We start from the raw sequence: 18,094 nt of genomic DNA on the forward strand, positions 1-18,094 counted from the left end.
TAAGATTTTAAGGGATACAGGTTCTGTCAACTCTTATATTTGATATATTATAGCTCCATTTTTCCATTTTCAAATGAGACAGATACACAGGATAGTGTTCTGATGCGAGGAATAGGGTTGAGGGTGTTGCCTGTTCCGGTGCATAATCTGAGGCCCAATCTCAATCTCCCCCCTAAACCCTCAAACCCTGAACCCTCAGGGATTTACTGACGTCAGCTGCTAAGTGGCTGAGTGTGAGAGGCTGTGAGGGCTTGAACTGGTGTGAATATGAATGGGACAGCACTTCGCTGCAACATATCACGTGACTACATACAAAAATATTGTGTACAATTGTATATCTATTCATACTTTTTATTCACTGATTTGAACGTCTTCCTCCCAAGATGAGAAGTCATTTTAAATGATCTATTTACTTGTTTTGTCAAAACGAAATGTTTGATGAATGTAAAAAACATATTCATATATATATTTTCTGCTTGCATTCCTCTGATTTCATGTGTTTTTATGTTCCATCTTTAATCCGTAATGTTGTAGTGTAAATGTATTTTATCGGGCTGAACACCCACGTGTCTCTTTGTTTACGTCTTCATGCCTCCATTGGGAACTGCGTGTTTAACGTAGCATTGCTATGAACTGTGGGTAATTCCCTTAGGGCTCAAAATGTCTGTCAGAGAGCCTCAGGCACTCTATGATGTGACAATGGGACACCCCTAAACCCTCAAGGACTTTGCAGGAGCACGCCTCAAAGTCCGTGAGTCCGTAAGGGTGGAGATTGAGATTGGGCCTGAGTCTGGACTGTGCCTTGGTTCCAAGTACCTATTGGGGTGAAACCGGCGTTGCCGGTGGAAAGGATTGATGTAATTTTGAGCAACGACTTGGCTGGCGTTTGGGCACATACGCTTCCTCTTTTTCCTCTTCCTCCTCCTCCGATAGTCACGCCCTTGTCCAGTTACTTGGTATGGTTTCACTAGGATTTTTTTCTTTTGTTGTGGCATCCCTTACTCACTGCTGAAGGCCAGAGCTCCAGTTGGGTGATTCAGATGTTAATATATTTGTTGTAGTTTTTTTGCTCCCTATGAACTGGTTGATTGCTGTGGGGTTGCGGTGGGCGTGGCAGACAGGGTCATCAGGAGAGTGGAGGCACCTGCGCTCATTAGGGGCAATGAGCTAAAAGGCCCTTGGGTTGCATGTTCCCACTTGCACCAGTGGGCTGGTGTCGGGAACTCGGTTCGTACTAATTTTGGCAAATTAAATAAACCTTTTATTCTGTTAAACCGCTCATTGAGTCTGTGTCCCCCTTTTGTCATGGCCGTGCGGCCTGGTTCGTGACACTGCCAAAGTGTTTCTTATAATAAATGTTATAATCTTGGGGTAATCCTTGGTCTAATTAAGCCTCCACTGCCACATGGATACTTTTAAACTGCAAGCTCTTTTGTGCTTTTGAGCTAGTGTTAAAGGTGCAGTACGAAGTATAATTTGAACCAGATCAGGGCCTCGTCGCGGCCCGTGGTCACACATAGAACTCAGTAAATGTTTGTTACCTTCACCTTGTCTTTATTTTCCAGAAGTCCTTCACTCCTCGGCTGCAGACTGAGCTGAGGAGCATCTCTCGCATCAATGGATTTGCGTAAACGGGTTTGGAGTATCTGCGCAGCGGTTGGCTTGGTGCTCATAGTCAGTGAACGTAAGTACACTACAGCTGCACTTCAGTCAGCTACTCGGTTAACCTCTAAAATTGCAGTTTAAAGTCAACATTTCTTGAACAGAGTCCCGCTGTGAAATAACCTGGGAGGTTCCTCGTTTCGATGGCTGGTACAACAGTTTGGGATATCCCAAACGCGGAGCAGTCGGTAAGTTTCACGTTTGCAGTTTGCAGCAGCAGCAGTTTACCGCCTGCCAACACTATGTGCACGCGCAGGTTCTCGCCTTGTGCGCCTCGTGCCTGCGCATTACTGGGACGGAGTCTACCAACCTGTCCAGGAGCCAAACCCCCGCAGACTGAGCAACCTGCTGGCCAGGGGCCCCTCCGGGTTGCCCTCAACACGCAACCAGACCGTGCTCTCTCTGTTCTTTGGTAAATATGCCAGGCAGTGCGTTGCATTGAAGTGCATTATCAAAACATATTAAATCAGAAAGCCGAATTGACCCATGCTGAACTTTTGTTACCGAAATGCAGGTGCAAGATTTTAATACTTTCACTTTTACTAATGTGACATTTATATTAAGTGACTAACTCCTTGATTTAACATTTTACAAATGCATATTGCAAATTAAATTATTTGACAAGTGCTCTTAGGTTAAGATTAATCTGATCGGTCTTGTTACGGAGCCCAACAAAATCTAACAAATGTAACGCTCAGATTCCAGATAGATGTTTTTTGTACTGATGGTTTGTTCATTCTTCTTTTACTTCCCAGGTTATCATGTTTCTTTTGAAATGTTTGACTCAAGAAGTCCTGGGTGTCCACCTGAGTTCATGAACATCCCAGTCCCAAAAGGTGACCCTTACTTTGACCCCAATGCCACTGGAAAAGTCCTGCTGCCCTTCCAGAGAGGACCGTGGGACAAAGAGTCGGGCCAGAGCCCCAATAATCCTCGCACACAGGTATCAATCTGAATTAAATAAAAACAGTACATATGAACAGTAAATTAAGACCTGTAGCAGCACTGAAAGGCACTTTTACCTGACATTTCCACTTTTCCTTAAGTGCAGTAATTTTAGAAAAAATAAATATGCCACATGCAGGTCAACTTGGTGACAGCATGGATAGATGGCAGCTCCATATATGGTCCCTCCACGTCCTGGTCTGACTCCCTGAGAAGCTTCTCTGGAGGGCTCTTGACTTCGGGCCCTGAGTGGAACATGCCAAAGCAGGCCACAGGACACAGTCACATGTGGAGCGCCGCTGACCCCTCAACAGGAAACCATGGACCTTATGGGCTTTTTGGTGAGACATTTTATATACTTCAGATCTGACCTGAAACACTGTTTGCATTATAAGTAATTTGATTGTCCACTGAGTACCAGACACTAGTGTTTAAGCTCATCAGGAGCATTTATAAAGCTGTTTTTTTCCATTAAACTCTATGCCATTGAGTCACACAGAAGCAGTCCAACATAATTTCCTCTGTACCCGGAGTGAAGTGCATCCAAACATAAAGTTCAGATTGCTTTATTGAAGACATGTTGGCTGGAGCTCAACCCAAAACAATGGAGCCCGTGACATTTAATGTTTGGAGCCCCAAACTCAACAGCAATGTCTCTCCATGTTTACAAAAATCTGCCTGCAAAGATTATTTTCTCAAAGAAATGTCAGTGAGGTCATTATTACACATACAAATTAGTTGAAATTGCATATGATAGATCTGCAAATCTGATCCAAAACTATCCGGAGGCACAGATTGAGTTTTGTTTTATTGCTTGTTTGGCTGAACTATAAACAATCAGGTACCTGAACAGTTTTTTTTTTTTTTTTTTTACAGTGCATAAGGTAATAGTAACATTACTGCAAGCACCTGAACTCAAGCGGCAAGAATTTCGTGCAAATATTATTTCCCCGATCAGGGTTGCAGCTTGAGAGGCTTAGTCAAAAGAGGCCCTGCCTGACGTGAGCTATGACTCTTTAATTATTGGGTTAATGGCTTGTCACACTCACCGCAGTAAATCCCTCTCTCTATAGCACAGAGGATGTCGTACAGTTGCCGAGGAACCAGTGTTTTGTTGCTTGTGTTTGGAAAAGGTGTGTAGTTATTATGTGGGGGTGAAGGCGGAGGATCTTCTGATGTTGTCACTGCTCTGTTGTCACGTCCTTAAAAACAAACAGCCAAATTATCAATCCATTTGTGGTCACAGATACTCGTCAATAAAGGTAATGGGAGTGTGTCACTAGTGAAAATGTTTCAGTAGTTTGTATGAAAAACATGTTAAATTGAAGCTGCTAGCAGCTGTGAGCGGGTCCTCGCCTCACGTTTGGGGGTAATTCACCAGTTCCCGCAGCCGCCACGTGGCGCTAGACGACAAGCTCGACAACGCGCATCCGGTCTCTACGTGAAGCTTGGACCACGTTGTGTAATTGTCATGTAAATCCGATGCCGTTTTTCACCGAACGCTGATTTCCTTTGGCCAGTAGGCGGTGCTTTGACTAGCGAGTGAAAAAATGCTTGCCGATATCCTCAGGCCATGACTTTTAGCAAGCATGACAAGTTTGGGGCAGATTGGAGGAAGTCCAGTGGAGTTACAAGAGCTTGTTTAATGTATTTGGCCAGTAGGTGGCTCCATGACAATGTGAACATGCATCATGTTTCACTATGTGAAAAGTAGACCAGGTCATGTAAATCTGCCTGTACCGTCACCATGCATGATCCGTTTTGGGCTGATTGCGTGATGTACATTGGAGTTACAACAGCTTTCTATAACATAGCTAACGGCACAAAATGGGTGTGTCTTTGGGTCCACGTCAAGGCCGTTTGACGAAGTCGTGCACATCGCATAACTTAAGCTCATAAGGGTCTTGAGATCATCCTTGAACAGAATTGAAGTCTATCGCATACATTTTCTCGGACTAGTTCATAAAAGTAGAAACGCTATAAAAGGCGAAAAATGACAAATGGCCCAAAAATCCCAAATTGGCGGAATTACTGTATCGCCCCATAGTGTTTAATTCGCACAAAAGATGTATTGCATGTTGGGAGATGCAATGTGCACATACTGTATACAGCGAATTTGGAGTAATTTGTCCAAATAGTTTTAATGTTATCAGTATTGGAAAAACAAGACACGCCCCTTATAGGTTAATTGGTCATTATCTCCTAAACACAATGAGATATCAAAAAGCCTTTGACCCAATCCTGATGATGCGATACAGCTCCAATCATGATGCCCTTTTTTTTTTTTTTTTTTTACACAAATTTGACACTATCAGATGGCTATTTTCACCAGGCCTAACAAGCGTGCACAATTTGGTGAGTTTTCGAGTATGGCAAATACCCCCAAACGACGTCCAATGTACAAAAATAAAAATGTCAACTGAAAAAATAATCCTTGCAATAACGATAGGGTCCTCTCGGACTGACTATGTCGGTCGCCCGGACCCTAATAAACAGCCTCTTCTCTGTTTATTGTGTTAGTGATGTTGATTCGCATGATGAAGGACCAGAATTCCCTATAATTTGTGCCATCTTCCATGTGCAGAGTTTGGAAATGCCTGGGCCAATGAGAACGTGTTCACAGCAGCAGAGGGGATTATCTGGTTTCGGTACCACAATTATGTAGCTTCCAAACTGCATGCAGAACACCCAGAGTGGTCAGACGAAAAGCTGTTTCAAAACGCCAGGAAGACCGTTGTTGCCACATTCCAGGTAGGAGGAAAAGTCTCCATGCAATCCTCCCGCCACTCAGGCTAATGCTTTTATTTGCACTCTGGAAAGCGAGGTTGTATCAATGCTGGATGGTTGTGATTTTATTAATGAAATTGGGAATGAAACTGTCTTGCAACATTACCCACATGTTAATTACATTTGCTTATATTAACACAATAGGTAACTAACTGCAATCAAACTATGTTTTTTGTTATATCAAAACCAAAATGGCAAGAGAAACGCACCTTAAAAGGAGGGAAATACGTATATTATCATCATATAATCATGTTTAGTTTGAGTTGATTCAGAAAAGCTGCAATAACTTTGATCCCTGCTGTTTTTCCACACAGAATATTGCTCTCTACGACTGGCTGCCTGGATATCTTGGAGACGAAAAGCTTCCTCCTTACTCAGGTAAGACTCAGCCAGAGTGCGTGTACGTACAAGTGGAGGGGAACAAGTAATGCACTGCTGACCACAAGCCGTGGTCAGGTGAGCTACCGTTGTTGGTGTTCGACAAATATGTGCTCTGTCAGCAAAGCATCACCATGAGTCTCCTTCTTCTGCTGAATAAGCACCCGCAGCTGTAGAAAGTTAAAGGGACAATGGTCAGATGAGCCCATCATTGACCATTTAATCTTCATTTTCATATTCACTCTGCTTATGTTGCCTCAGTTTGAACTTTTGGATGATGGCATAGGGTGTTTGCATGCATGGGGATTGTTTCAGCTTGCAAGTTATTTTGTTCTTGTATTGGTTTGACTTGGTTTTTTTTTTTTTTTTTCTGTACACAGGTTACCAGAAGTTTGTTGATCCAGGGGTCTCTCCTGAGTTTCAGGCTGCCATACGATTTGGCATCACTATGGCCCCACCTGGTGTTTACATGAGGTACTATTATATTTTTCAGTTGACAGTGAAAAATCAAAGCTCACAATGTTAGTGGGCTTTGGTTGAGTGTGCATTATCAATGGACTGCTGTGAACAGTGTCAGACACCATCTAAAATATAGTATGTACTAATTATTAGAAATCAAACCCACTGCATCGACTCCTTTTTCCTACAGAAACGGAACCTGCCATTTTAGGAAGCTTGTCAACAGAGATAACAGCTCATCACCAGCAATGCGTCTTTGTAACAGCTTTTGGAAACGTCAGGTAGATTATGATCATACTTCTGCATGTTCAAATTGACATGCGTACTCATTTAAACACGATGATTTCATCACCAAAACTGTCTACCCACCACTGTCTGACACAAAGTATTTCATGTTAGTTGTAAAATCATTTTTTTTTAAATTAGAGCAGGCAAGGAAGTTACATTTAGTACAATTTTTGTATGGCGACTTTGTAAGTGCTGAGGGAGAACCGCTCTAAAATGATTTTTAATCAGGATCTTTGTGGCTTCAGAGGCAGAAAAGTAAAACAATGTGGTTTTTTGACTTCAAATGAGTCATCATGTTTTAATGCTTTTCTTTTCCCAGACAGGCGATGATAAGATGACAAGCCAGGACATAGACGACCTCCTCATGGGCATGGCTTCACAGATTGCAGAGAGAGAAGACAATGTTGTTGTGGAGGACCTAAGAGGTGATTAATCATCCTCATGCATTGCATATATCAGAAACATATTTCCAAATGCAAGGTGGTGATTTTGTCTGTGTTGCAGAAGTACAACATAAGTCAAGCAATCATAAATATTTAATAGGAATTGTAATAAAATCACTATAACTTGAACAAAGTAATATTCAGAGCTCTGATCTCATTTGCAACTTGACAGACTTCATGTACGGACCCCTGCGGTTCACTCGGTCAGATTTGGTGGCCAGCACCATCCAGAGAGGAAGAGACTTTGGCCTGCGTAGTTACACTGAGCTCAGAAAAGCTCTGGATCTTCCTCCTGTCAAGACCTTTGAAGACATAAATCCTGAGCTCAACAGCACCAACCCACAGGTACAAATATTTAAACAAAGATTGGTCCACCTGCATAAAACTAGTGAATTAAAGTGTGTTCTTTTGTCCAACAGTTGCTTAACAATTTTGCAGAACTGTACGGCAGAGACGTCTCAAAACTGGAGCTCTTCCCCGGAGGACTGCTGGAGTCTTTTGATGGTCCGGGTCCAGTTTTCTCCGCAATAATCTTGGACCAGTTTGAACGCATCAGAAACGGAGACCGCTTCTGGTTCGAGAACAAACAGAATGGGTAAGCTCCTCTCTGAAGGACTTAAAATAGCAACACATTGTGCTATTTGGTCCTACAATATTATGTGATTTACCTCATATGCAGATCATCGCACTTCAGTTGTGATCTTTGGGGTGTTTTCCAGTTTATTTACAGATGAGGAGATTGAGCTGATCCGCAATGTGACTTTTCACGACGTTCTCATCGCAGTCACAAGTGCAGAAACCACTGATATACAAAATAATGTGTTCTTCTGGAAAGATGGTAAATTGTGTATTTGATTTATAAAAAAAAACTAGGATTTAATATGATAATTATGTGTATTCGATTCACTTAAAAAAAAGGATTTTGTTCTAATCAGTGATATAATATTTAAAGGATGGATGAATAAACTCTCTGTTACCATAGGTGACCCTTGTCCTCAGCCCGCACAGTTGAACGCATCAATGCTCCATCCCTGCACTAATGCTACACAACTTGATTACTTTGACGGGAGCCGTGCTGGCTTTGGGATATTTATCATTATTCTGTTCTTCTTTCCTGTCGGTCAGTATCACAAATCCATCTTCTGCACAGCAATAATTCTAATTTTACCGGTTTAGTTGAGGAAAATGATAATCCAATTGGATTATTCTACTTCCAGTTAGTTTTCTGGTGGCCTGCATGGTGGCGTATCTCCGCAAATACAGGTACAGGAAGTTCCAGAGAAGAAGACAAACTGGTGACAGACCAGAGGAGCCAGCTGTGCGAATAACGGGTACGTAATCCAGGGGGATTTAAAAAATACTAATAGTATCCAATGTTTGTAAAAACATATATATTTACATTGTAAGGTTTTACAACTGACTCAATGTCAATTACTACTAAACGTCAGCTGACCATCACCAGCTATGATTTACTGCAGCGCTGGCCTGCAGCAGCCAGTATGTATGTCACATGATATCAACACAATTATAAAACTGAGCTGATTATATGCATTTAGGACCTTTAATGAATTATATATCCCGTCAGATACAGAACACAACCTATAAACACTACAAAAACTGATAATCCATTATTCAAATGCAATAGTAAAACCAAACTGGTCATTGTGTTATTTTACACCTGCAGTCCTCATCATCATCCAGAATCATGTCTTGCACCATTCTACTTTTGCTTTCCAGCCCATGAGTGGCAGGGCCATAAAAAACCTCTGCATCCCGTCAGCGTGGAGCTCGATGAGAGGAGAAAGCTGCAGCTCTTTGACAGATCTGGAACCCCTCACCGCTGCCTCAATCTGGGCAACCAGGACTACCTAGACATCCATCTCTCCAACGACAAGCACCAGAAATCTCTAATGCTCAAAGTATCAAAAGAGTACGACCTGGTGAGCAGCTGGGATTTACACCTTTAGGTACAGAAAAAGCTTCAATGTCATTAAAGTTGTGGGGGGAAAGTGTTTTATTTTTACTGTTGCATTTTGTCTCAGCATATTCATCCAATGCTTTCTCTCTTTAGTGACATTATTTTGCAACTCATTCAATCGATTATGCGGTCACCTTTATCTCACTCCAGTCCTGTTTTTCTTCTCCTGTCTGCACATCCAGGTGCTGTTTTTTGATGACGAGAGCAAACGTGCAGCGTTTGTCAAGTATCTGTGCCCGGAGGAGACGGACCTCGTGCAGGAGATTAGAGTGAAGGAGACGAGAGAGAGGGAACTGCTGAAGGAGGCTTTAACCAAAGAGCAGAGGGCTCAGATTGTGGAAACTTTCATTCGACACGCTTTCTCTAAGGTACCATCAGCCTCTGGATGTTTACCTCATCCTCCGCTCTGTTACAGCGGCAGCAGATTAAGCTCGGCCACATCATGTCGTCAAACCTTGTTTGAGGTCAAAATTCGGTCCGACCTCCAGCCAAAATAACTAATTGTTGGTCTTGATGGTGACCTCATCTGTGATGGACAAACAGTAACCTCAGTTAACGTCGTGATATTACTAATGACATACCCTCTGGTTCAAAGGTCTTGGAAATAGAGAAGTGTGACGCTGGGGACATGAGTGGCGTTTCCCGCAAGAAAGCCAGAGAGGTTCTCCAGTGTGAGCTGACAGCGGCTGAGTTTGCTGATGCGCTCGGCATCAAGCCCGACTCCTTATTTGTAGACTCCATGTTCACGCTCGCTGATAAAGATGGAAACGGTTACCTCTCCTTCCAAGAGTTCCTTGATGTGATGGTTATCTTTATGAAAGGTAAAATGCAGGACTCCAAAGGGCTGTGTTGTGTATCTAGGTGTGCTGCTATCTAAACCGTGCAAAACATGTACATTTAAATTTGATTTTTATTCCAGATGGATGGAGTGAATCATTTATTTTTTCAGCACTCGTTTAAAAAGAACAAAACTGATGCTCATATATTTTCAATGACGATTTCTTTCCGTGACTAGCTGGACATTTTAGCAGACATTTTTATATTAGAAAATCATAACAATTTATGAATTTATTAAACGGCATTTACAACATTTGAAACTTTCTAGTGGATGATCTACTGTAACGGAACACATTATGAAATCAGTTGAACAATTCAATGATTCAAGTGAGGTAAAGTGGAGGTTTTACAGATTGATGTAATGTAGCTCTAGACAGGAGTGGGCAATGTCAGATATTGTCTGAATGTCAGATAAAAAGGTTGATGTCAGGATCAATCTCGTCCTACATTATGTCATTAACGATGTTTGTATTTATTCAGGGTCTCCTGAGGAAAAATCTAAACTGCTGTTCTCCATGAATGACATTGGCGGAACTGGTTTCTTATCAAAAGAGGAGTTTGCCAGGATGCTCAGGTTTGATCAATATTTTCTCTTTTTTTTCATGACTGCACCAAGTTCTTTTTTCTGTCTGATGCTTCATCTTTGGCCTTTTGTGCTGCAGGTCTTTCATTGAAATCTCAAATGGTACTCTGTCAAAGAGCCAGGCAGAGGACGGCATCAAGGCAATGATGCAGGCAGCAGGCTTTGATGACAAGGAGAAAATCACATGGGAGGACTTCCATTTCCTCCTGCGGGACCACGATGAGGAGCTGCAGTTTGCCCAACTCAATGTCAAAGGTTGGAGAAAGTCTTGTCAAGAAGCTCTTTTCTGTAAAGTCCTCATTTCTCTGGCCTCATCTGATGAAATGAATGTGTCTGCTGTGTGCAGGGATGGAGAAACGGGGGAAGAAGCGGATGAGTAGAGAGCATAGAGTGTCCTTTATTGGTCCAAGAAACCGGTCAGAGAACAGGACACAGGCTGTGATCACTCATCCAGAGCCAAGCTGGTGCTTGTCCCTGAGGATAAAAACAATGATCCGCTGTAGCTTTGTCACTTCCTCATTTCATTTATAGATCCCAAGTAAATATTATATCCCAGCTTACAATCTTTTCTTTCTTTGCTGCAGCAGCAACCAGACAGATGGATTGGAGATGCGCAGACGGAATAGGTTTGTTCTTTTTCGATTTTTCTGATCCTGCAAAATGACTAGAGGGGAAATGTAAGATGACCACAAAAGCAATTCCCCATAGAGAAGTTAAACATATTAGAAATTCTGAAATTAAGTATCTACTGAAAACTACCCCCCCTCTCACCCGAGTAAAATCAAAAGTATTTCTGTCGTTATTATTTATTGAGGAAGCTGTGGTTGAATGGAAGACCATGGCAGCCTGTGGTTTACCAAAATGTATGAAGTTGCACATTTGACAGCTATAGCTCAGGGTGGTCGTCCCGTAACCACAAGGTAGCCGGCTCGATCCCCAGTCCCCCCCATAGCTCACATGTCGAAGTGTCCCTGAGCAAGACACTGAATCCTTAACTGCTCCCCGGGCGCCTCACAGGGCTGCCCACTGCTCCCTATCCAGGGATGGGTCAAATGCAGAGAAGAATTTCCCCAAGGGGATTAATAAAGTGCATGTTTCTTTCTTTGATGCAACTGCTCTTGAGTCCCTCCAACTACAGTAGAAAGTTAACTCACCACACCCTACTTCCCCTCTGGTTGGGTGGCCTAAAAATTATCACAAGAGCTAAATGAGGACAAGAGTATCCTCTGAGTAAAAATGGATGATAGTGTTTAATATTTTCAGGTCGGGTGTCAACACTCCGAATGTCTATGTGAGGCCCAAGCGTAAGCAGTACATAAGGAACCCAATCCAACAAAAGATCCAACACTTCAAACGTTTCATTGAGAATTATCGCCGTCATATCGTCTGCTTCACCATCGTGTACGGCATCGCAGCCGGCGTGGCACTCGAAAGATGTTACTGTGAGTAGAAATCATTCCTCTCCTTGTTCAGCTTCCTCACTATGTTATAGTCTTTTGTCTCACAGCATCATACCTTTCTTTTCTGACCCAACGAAAATATGTTTTCAGACTACAGTTTGGAGGCCAATGCGACAGGCATCCCCCAGACTTCACTGGTGGGCATCCTTTTCGCCCGTGGCTCGGCCGCCTCCATCTCCTTCCTGTTTCCCTACATGCTCCTCACTGTGTGTCGCAACCTCATCACACTGTGCCGGGAGACATTCCTCAACCGCTACATCCCCTTCGACGCAGCCATTGATTTCCACCGCTTCATGGCTATGACCGCCATCCTTCTTTCAGGTTGGTAGCCCGGAGGAGATGAAAGCCGAGAGTGATGGTCTTCACATGTTTATTTGTGTGGGCTACCTTCTATTTCTGTTCCAACTGTAGTTGTTCATAGTTTGGGCCATGTGTGCAACATCTACATCTTCTCCGTCAGCAACCTCAGCATCCTGTCTTGTCTGTTCCCCAAAGTCTTTTCCAACAACGGGTATTGTTTGATATATCTGCCTGACTATAGCAGCTATTTGTACACTTTGTGGAGAGTTCTGTGTGCTGATTCCCACTGTTTGTTTCATGTTAGGTCTGAACTTCCTCTGAAGTGGTCGTGGTGGTTCTTTCAAACCGTTCCAGGTATTATAGGAAACAGTTTGTATGACCTCCAGTGGTACATGGAGTGCTTGTTATATTATGCTTTAATCCTGTTTTTTGCTCTTTGTCCTTTTCCTAGGAATGACTGGTGTATTGCTGCTTTTTACTTTAGCATTCATGTATGTTTTTGCCTCACACTATTTCCGTCGCATCAGCTTTCGTGGTTTTTGGATCACACATTACTTCTACATTGTTGTATACATTCTAGTAAGTACTTTTCAGACTTTAAAGTACCCCAAATGCTCTCTGCAGTCAGCTGGCTTCCATCATGAGAGGCAGTTTTTACGAATAATGTGATGCTGGCTTTGTCAACAGACAGTTGTTCATGGCAGCTTCGCCCTGCTCCAAGAGCCCCGTTTCTACATCTACCTAATTCCACCTGCGCTGCTTTTTCTGCTGGACAAACTGATCAGCTTGAGCAGAAAGAAACTGGAGATCCCGGTGCTCAGAGCTAAACTGCTGCCTTCAGGTGAATCTTCTGGAAAATCTTCAAAATGTCTTGTTCTGTGTCTCTCCTTGATTTTAGTCTTCGCTAACTGTCACTTTTTCATTATCTTTAGTGAAATCGGGTAATGATTGCGTGCATTGTGCATTCGAGTTCACACCCTTGGCTTTCCCACCTGTAGGTGTGACACATCTGGAGTTCAAGCGACCACAGGGCTTCGTGTATCGTTCAGGCCAGTGGGTTCGAATCGCATGCCTGATGTTGGACACAGATGAGTACCACCCTTTCACACTGACATCAGCCCCGCACGAAGAGACGCTGAGCCTGCACATCCGAGCTGTGGGGCCCTGGACCAGCCAGCTCAGAGACCTCTACGCCGAAGAAAGCCTGCTCGAGCTCAGAGCCTATCCAAAGGCAGGTTAAAGCATTATTTAGTGTGTAAATAGTGTAATATTGTTCTCCATTCTTTGTGTTTTTATGATATTTATATTGTATTTTATCCTAAGCTGTATTTGGATGGTCCCTTTGGTGAGGGTCATCAGGAGTGGATTGACTTTGAGGTGTCTGTTCTGGTGGGAGGAGGAATTGGAGTCACCCCATTCACCTCCATCCTAAAAGACCTGGTGTTCAAGTCCTCCATCAAGTCCAAGATTCAGTGTAAAAAGGTAACTCTTAAAAACCGACAATACATGTTGTCTTGAATCTATCCCCGAGGCATTATTGATTTGTACAAGAAGCTCACTCTTTCTCTCTCGAACATTCCCTGGTTGTTTGAAGGTGTATTTCATCTGGGTGACACGAACACAGCGCCAGTTTGAGTGGGTGTCCGACATCATCAGGGAGGTGGAGGAGATGGACACCCAGGAGCTGATCTCAGTCCACACCTACATCACGCAGGTGGCTGAAAAGTTCGACCTCCGCACCACCATGCTGGTGAGATCCAAGTGTAATAATTCCACATAACAATTCATTTGAATGTTTACTTCCAAATAAGTGCTTTATTTCAGTAATAGTTCAATATTTTGGGAAATAAGTACCTTGTCTTTATAGCTGGGAGTTAGATGAGAGGATTGTTCTCACTCTCAAATATAATGATAATTATGAAGCTATAGCCAGCAGTTGGTTAGCTTAGCGTGAAGACTGGAAACATGAAGAAACAGCTAGCCTGGCTCCGCCAAAGACAAACAAATCTGCCTACTAGCTCTAAAAAAAATTTGTAATAATTCCACAGAACAATACTTCCAAATAACTGCTTTATTTCAGTATTAGTTCAATTTGGGGAATTAAGTACCTTCTCTTTATAGCTGGGAGTTAGATGAGAGGATTGATACCACTCTCAAATGTACGATAAATATGAAGCTACAGCCAGCAGTTGCTTAGCATGGAGACTGGAAACGGGAAGATACCGCTAGCCTGGCTCCACCAAAGATAACTAAATCTGCCTAAGAGCTCTAAAAGAAATTGTTGCATACATATGAATGATAATGCCACATAAAACCTAATGTTTTTACAGATTAAAAACAAAATATAACTTGTTCCACTCTTTCTAGTCTTAATGAGAAGCTAAGCTTAACCGGCTGCTGGCTGTAACTTCATATTTAGCAGAGTGTCACTAATCTTCTTATAAAACCCTCGGGAAGAAAGCAAATAACATATTTTCTCAAACTGTTCTTCCAATAGTAATGAAATCCACCACTGATCCCTCACCCTTGTCTTTCGACAGTACGTGTGTGAGCGCCACTTTCAGAAGGTGTCGAGCCGCAGTCTCTTTACCGGCCTGCGCTCCGTCACTCACTTCGGCCGGCCGCCTCTGGTGTCCTTTCTCAGCTCACTGCAGGAAATTCACCCCGAGGTCAGTTCTTCATCTATCTTCACCTACCTCTTGTTTGTCTGAAACATTGCCCAATAAATCAGCATACTTTTCACCTTGTATTACTCTGTGTAGGTAGGGAAAATGGGTGTATTCAGCTGTGGACCACCTGGACTGACCATGAGTGTGGAGAAAGCTTGCCAGAAGATGAACAAGAGGGACCAGGCCCATTTTATACATCACTATGAGAACTTCTGACTTGCCTCTTGGCATTGGACTACATGGTTGCAGAACGAAAGATGAGACACTTTACAATGGAGAATACAAGTTACTACAGCAGTTAATGACAAAATCACACCATCACAGAGCCAATGTAGGAAGTTTTGATTTAATGTAATGTCTACCGATCAAATGTGTCTTCTTTACATCTATATTCTCTTCATGAATATTATTGTTACACATTCATTTCAATCAGTCATGGATGAGATTTTTTCTTTTACACTTGAATTAATGCAAACTCCTACATTTGATTTGTTGGTTGAGTAATAAGCCAGACAGCTCCTCTACCCAAAACAAGAATACTAAAGTAAATGTGGTGATTTTCCACAGGGATGAATACTTTCTATGGTGCCACATGAATTTATGAGTTATTATTCATGAGTTAAAGCTCAAGGCCATCATTCTCTGACCAACTGTATTTTTCACAGTGGACTTACTGGACTTATTTGCACAATAAATTGGGTGCTACTCGTGCACAGTCACAAAAAAATGGGCTGTACACGTTTGCTTATCAAATACAGTCACGATAAGGTATGGAGGGTGTATGCAGAGATTTAAGGAACTGAGTCGATATCATAGAGGCCTAGTGAAATTTCATAATAATAAAAGCAACAAGCTTACTCGGTCACAGAGGTAGTTGTGTTCTGTTTGAATTTAGTCTGAGAGTTACAAGAAAGGAGATAACACACACGCACAAGTTGAAGTGCTATCAGTAAAAAAACAGTGAGACAATGAACCTCTTGTTGCCCCAGGGAGTGTCCCCATTAAATAAATAAATAAATTACAAGAATTGCAAGCTGTGCCATTTTTGTTCTTTACTATTTACTCAGGGTAGTTTCAATCGGAGCAATGGGAGCTTTTTCCAGGAACACAGACACCTGGCAGCCCAGTTCAACCAGTCTGTGGTGGCCACCGTGGTCCAGAAATTACAATTTAAAAAGGCAGACACGGCTTCTGCCTTACATAGTTTATGCTGATTAACCACAAAAGCTTAATCATGGGTACTAGGCTTGGATAACAAAATTAGGTTTCTTCAGTCCTCTTGTCCATTTGAAAAAACTAGGTATTTTAATAGATCAATCATTAAATACATTTAAATGTGATTTAAAGTAGCTCATGAAATCACTTCAGAAGTTGCAGAGGCAGCAGTTTTCACAACTGTTAAGGTCTGAAAGGTAGGGAGGGGCCAGGTTGTTTAGGGCTTTGTAGGTGGTGAGTAACATTTCAATCCTGTATTTGTTAGGTGGCTGGACTCACAAGCAGACAAGACAGTTTGATTCGAAAGAGCAAGTCTTTACTCAGTATACACACAGAACGTCAAAAGACAAACTCGCACAGGACAGGGAGTTGACAGACTAAATACACAGGGGAACGAGACACAGGTAGAACCAATGAGGGCGGGACTTGCAATCACACAGGAGGGCGGCACACAAGGAGGGAGGAGTCTGGAACGAGAGACAAGGTGAGTGACAGACAACACACAGACAGTGAACACAGAACTACCCAGAAGATCTGGGCATGACAGTACTACCCCCCCACCCCCCCCACCCCGGGACGGATCCCAGACATCCCACCAAGACTGGGCCACATAGGGTGGGTGGAGGGGAGCCGGAGGGGGCACCTGGGGCACAGCAGAACCAGTCCGGGTGCCTGGCCGGAAGCAGTCCGGGGGGCGGGCTGGAGCACGGCCATCAGGCGGGAGGATGCACTCTGGGGGAAGGGCCGGGGGCTCCGTAGAGCGAGCTGGGGGCTCCGAAGGGGAACAGGACCCAGATGCAGATCGGGGCGCCGGTGGGGAAACCGGTGTCGGCGTGAGCCGGACTCTGGGGAGCCGGACTCTGGGGACAGGAACTGGGCCCGGTGTCGAGGGAGGCTGTGAGGCAGCAGCAGGTACAGGGGACGCCGACAGAACAGGGGGAGCCGGGGCCCTGCTTGGGAACAGGGCTCGGAGGGACTCCATCATGTCCCTAAGAAGCCGGTCGTCAAGATGGGGGCATGGAGCAGGAATTGACTGGACCGCCGCCTGGAAGAGTGGAGCATGAATTGGCTCAACCGCCGACTGGAGATGAGGGCCCGAGATCGGCTGGGCCACCGACAGGGGCGTCTCTAGGATTTTGACACATATGGGGCTTAGCCCAGATGAGTGAAGCAGCGAAATTTTTAGACATAGAAACACTCTCCACATACCCAACAGGTACCTGCTCTTCTGGACTGAATTGAGGCATTTCATGGTTACCAGTTAATACCAAATAGGCTAGCAATTTTCACAAACTTCCCTCAATAGCCCAGGCACAAAAATGCCCCATTCATCATGTTGAACATACCAACAGCAACCATTCAGCAACAGTACACATTGAGATGTTTAATGAACCATGCATCTTGTCATGTACAGTATTTACATTGTTTTACTTTGTACATTTAATGCTCTTTACATACTCGTATGTATTTATTCTTTACATATTCTTTAACATTATGTAACATAACATACTCTTTAACATAACATTTGTAACTTTTACAGGTCTGTTTCTTGTACTTAACTTTTACTAATGTACTCTTTACATCTTTTTTCCTTGTTCATTTATCTTTAGTTTTACTTTAAACATTTGTCTTGTACAGTATATATGTCTTAACTTGCACTCTACACTTGACTTTACTTCTTTCTTCAGTCATCATGTACAATTTAGTCGGAGAAAGAAAGAGGAGACGAGAGTGAGCATCAGACTGGGAAAAAAAGAGGAAATATGATGACAATTATCTGGGTCTGGGCTTCACTTGGATTGGCAATGCAGATTGCCCGAAGCCACAGTGCGTGTTGTGCAGTGAGGTTCTGGCTAACAGCCGTCTGAAGCCTCTTATTTGCGCCGCCACCTGAACACCAAGCATGCCAGTGCAAGTCAGACCCCCTTACATTTTTTAGATTACAATTGGAAGAGTTACAAAACAGCTAAAAACAATTGCAGTCTCATTCACGTAAGTCTCTCACTTTCTCCCTCTCTATCTCTCTTGCTGCGCTGCATGTGAAAATCCTCATGGACTCCTTTTTTATTTATATCTATTTCTGAGCCTAT

At 43.2% G+C, this 18,094-nt stretch overlaps 2 protein-coding genes across 2 annotated transcripts in view; one reads left to right on the forward strand and one right to left on the reverse strand.

The window, feature by feature from the left end:
* Positions 1–1,617: 1,617 nt before the first annotated feature.
* Positions 1,618–15,005, forward strand: LOC306741462 (dual oxidase 2-like; the record flags this gene model as incomplete). Its single annotated transcript, XM_079223752.1, has 33 exons — positions 1,618–1,684; positions 1,767–1,850; positions 1,919–2,074; positions 2,418–2,605; positions 2,747–2,948; positions 5,192–5,358; positions 5,709–5,772; positions 6,153–6,246; positions 6,422–6,512; positions 6,839–6,944; positions 7,135–7,307; positions 7,382–7,557; positions 7,682–7,800; positions 7,945–8,086; positions 8,184–8,293; positions 8,700–8,902; positions 9,123–9,308; positions 9,536–9,761; positions 10,258–10,351; positions 10,440–10,615; positions 10,707–10,776; positions 10,945–10,986; positions 11,624–11,802; positions 11,911–12,141; positions 12,232–12,331; positions 12,425–12,474; positions 12,572–12,699; positions 12,808–12,961; positions 13,119–13,351; positions 13,444–13,602; positions 13,715–13,870; positions 14,661–14,789; positions 14,883–15,005. 33 exons carry the CDS (start codon positions 1,618–1,620, stop codon positions 15,003–15,005), a joined length of 4,578 nt encoding a protein of 1,525 aa, XP_079079878.1.
* A 1,712-nt stretch (positions 15,006–16,717) lies between these two features.
* The window catches only part of LOC306741103 (dual oxidase maturation factor 1-like), a gene marked incomplete at both ends in the record, with an annotated part of 18,753 nt that continues 17,376 nt past the window's right edge, over positions 16,718–18,094 (reverse strand). The window contains 1 exon segment of the mRNA XM_079223356.1: positions 16,718–16,899. Coding sequence (XP_079079482.1) covers positions 16,718–16,899 — 182 coding nt within the window.

The sequence above is a fragment of the Taurulus bubalis genome (genome assembly GCF_910589615.1).
Source record: "Taurulus bubalis genome assembly, chromosome: 9".
NCBI lineage: Eukaryota > Metazoa > Chordata > Actinopteri > Perciformes > Cottidae > Taurulus > Taurulus bubalis.